We start from the raw sequence: 3057 nt of genomic DNA on the forward strand, positions 1-3057 counted from the left end.
CTATCATCTTCATGAGCGTCTCTTCCTATTCCCAGCTCTTCTCTTCGTTCTTCTTCTTTCTTCTTCAACGACCAAACCTCCCGTGGAGACAAGAGCGATTTGAAGTATCCTGACTTTCTCCAGAAAGAATCGGCCCTTCACAAAGGGCAGGGATGTTTGAGAAGGGGCGGAGCGGGAGATTTCTTGTATGGAGAAGTTCAAGAAGACAAGATACGAGAGATAGAAGAAGCGGAAGAAGATGTCCTCGCGAGACGATTCTACTTTAGTGATCAAGGTCACCTAGGACTTAGAGGTGGAGGTACACAGACACCATGCCGAGATGTCCTTGCTATGCTTGAAGAAGAAGAAAGACAAGAGAAGATGTGCTTAGTTGATTTGGAAGCTGAGCTTCTCCGTTCCATTGACGAAGCAATTTCTTTTTATCGACAGTTGTTTCGCTCCATTTCAAGAGCTGTATCAAATGCAGTTTCTCCTGATAGACGGCGGCGGACTGCCGTAAAGGGAGAAGAAAGTGATCCGACCAAGAATGTAGAGGAAGAACACATGGAAAATAGATCTCATAACGTTCATGGAGAGAAAAATGAAGAAGAAGAAGAAAGCAAGAGAAACATCATCGCGTCACAGACGGATGATAGATCTCTTGAAGAGAGAAAAAAGGAAAGAAGGAGAAGTGGAGAGAAAGAACAAGAGGGAGAAGAGGCTTGTTCTCGGAGGGATCGGGGGGGGAGTAAGGAAGATCTAGAAAATGAGAAGAGGTTGAATGCTTCAGCAAGAAGAGCAAGGGGTGACAAAGGTGTAAAAGAACGAAGCTCGGGAAGAAAGGAGGGAAATCCAGTGGAAGGCGGAGCTGACGTTTCAAATGAAACAACGAGACTGGAACTCCAGATGGAAAGAAGGAAGCAAAGAAAGAGTGAAGAAGGACAACAAAGTCTTGGGTTACAAAGGGGGAAAGAAGGGGATGAACTCGACAGGCACCAGGATGCTCGGATGGGAAGGCGTCATGAACACCGCCAGCAGAGAGATAACGCTGAAGAGAGAGAGGAGAAGGAGAAAAACGATGTCTTGCTTCAGCGAAAGAGGTGTGCTCGACATCTTCTCTGCTTAGTCTCAACTGTACTTGGAGATCTACAGAGATACAGGTACGTCTTGAACTAATACAAGAGAGCGTGCTTGGGGGGAGAAGGGAAGGAGGAAGGAAGAGGGGGAGGAACGAGAGAGAGAAAGTCAGAGACGCAAACGGAAGTAGGGCAAAAAGAGAAAAGAAAACGAAAGTCATGTGTAACAGGTTTGTCCAAGCGCGGGGCCGGTCTATGGACACTCCAGTTATGGGGTGTATGTACACTCCAATCATGGGGTGTATGTACACTCCAGTTATGGGATGTATGTGCTTCTGATTTGGTATGGCTCCATGCTTTTGACGTCTCCATCAAACACGATGTCTTTGTTGCGGGCAGCTGTTGCACAAAGACTGGAACTGTGCATTGTACATACACTCGAACTGTGGAGCGTACATACACTCGGATTCTGGAGTGTTCATACACTCGAGTTGTTGGCTGTGCATACACCGGAATTGCTCGGTGTACATACCCCGGATTTAGTATGGCTCCATCTTCTTGAACTTTGCGTCAGTCATTTCGATCTTTTGGTTTGAAACTGGGAAGTTTCAAATTATGTGTTCATCATTTGTAATAGCTCAGAATTCTTCTTTCTTCCTCGTTGCTGAATGTTGCCTTTTTTTGTCAGAGAGCAACTGGATCCTCCTCCTTCACCTTTTCTTCCTCCTTCTTCTCCCTTCACAACTGCGAAGAAATGGCCGGGTCGTTCCGTCATTCCTCAGCCCCTCTCTTCTTCTCTTTCTCCTCCACCTGCTCGCCTTGTTTCGCCGGCATTGGATGAGTCATCTGTCTCCAATACTGAAAGAGAGAGACGTGAAGACGAGGAAGGAGAGCCTCGTCGTTACCATCGGGGTGCGCGCATCTCTCCTCCCCGTGTTCAGCAGGCTTCTTCTTCGTCTACAGCTTCCTATGATATTTTACGAAGTAGAGGAGATCTGACGAGGTTCTATTTAGGTTTGTTCTCAACGGAATTTGCTCCATGTCTAAGACAAGCATTCGGCTTTTATGCGAGAGCTATACGTACATTCCCTCATGATGGATTAGTCTTTAATCAGATGGCAATGCTCTGTACAAAGTTGCACCACCACTCACATAAATCTCTTCAGCAGTTTCTTGGGGGATCTGCTCGAGAGAGAGAGGCTAAAGAAGGGGGACAAGGAGTGCTCTTTCATGAATCCAAGAAGGACGGAAAGAGAGAAGATGACATCTTCCTCAGGTGGCTTGAGTATCGCAAAACGCATGCAGCCTCTCATGCAGTTGGAGCTCTATATTGGTGTCTGCGAGCACATATCTGGTATGACAGGATGATAAGGCTCAAATCATCTTCTTCACGTCTCTATCGTTCTCTTCTTCATCTTCTCTCTTTAGTCCGACAGTATATCTTTGTTTATACATTCATAAGTGTGTGAAGTACTATATATATATATATACTGTGAATGTGTGTATGCTGTCAGCCTTCTTACATCGTTCGATTCCTGTCTCTCGCTCCTTGGAAGACATACAACGGAGAAAGGCCTGTCTGTGGATGATATCTTCACTTTTCGCGTGTCTCTATGTAGGGCGGTGTGAATGTATGTTGGTAAAAGATTCTTTCAGGCAAGTTAGGTTTGCTCTTTAGGTTGTGCCGGGGGGGGGGGGTTCGAGAGGGGTTTTTTTCGCGTTGTCGGAGTTGTTTGAAAGGTTTTTTCTCCTCTTCCGTTATGGTGCATGCGCGGACGAAATCCAGTTCAGTTGGAGACACATTTTTATCTGTATAGCATGTAGGGGGGGCCGTGTATGGAGATAGGAGTGGATGATGCCTATATCATATGAATGGAAGCTGTACATGTTATGTAGATTTCTTTTATCTCCATTTCTTGTTCTAAATGACAATTCCCCAGTAGGTTTTCTCTCTCTATTGCCGTATCTCCATTCTATTTGTATCTCTTCTGTTGTCTTTCCT

The 3057-nt window shown here is 45.6% G+C and overlaps 1 protein-coding gene across 1 annotated transcript in view; it reads left to right on the forward strand.

Annotated features, from left to right (window-relative positions):
• Nucleotides 1-2524, forward strand: part of CSUI_006503 (uncharacterized protein) — a gene marked incomplete at its 3' end in the record, with an annotated part of 2847 nt that extends 323 nt beyond the window's left edge. The window contains exons 1-2 of the mRNA XM_068066659.1: nucleotides 1-1139; nucleotides 1744-2524. The exon at nucleotides 1-1139 is cut by the window's left edge and continues 323 nt beyond it. Of these exons, the coding sequence (XP_067921362.1) occupies nucleotides 331-1139; nucleotides 1744-2524 (1590 nt within the window). The 5' untranslated portion in view covers nucleotides 1-330. The remainder of the gene's footprint in view (nucleotides 1140-1743) is intronic.
• Between the last annotated feature and the right edge of the window lie 533 nt (nucleotides 2525-3057).

The sequence above is a fragment of the Cystoisospora suis genome (genome assembly GCF_002600585.1).
Source record: "Cystoisospora suis strain Wien I chromosome Unknown contig_3304, whole genome shotgun sequence".
Classification (NCBI taxonomy): domain Eukaryota; phylum Apicomplexa; class Conoidasida; order Eucoccidiorida; family Sarcocystidae; genus Cystoisospora; species Cystoisospora suis.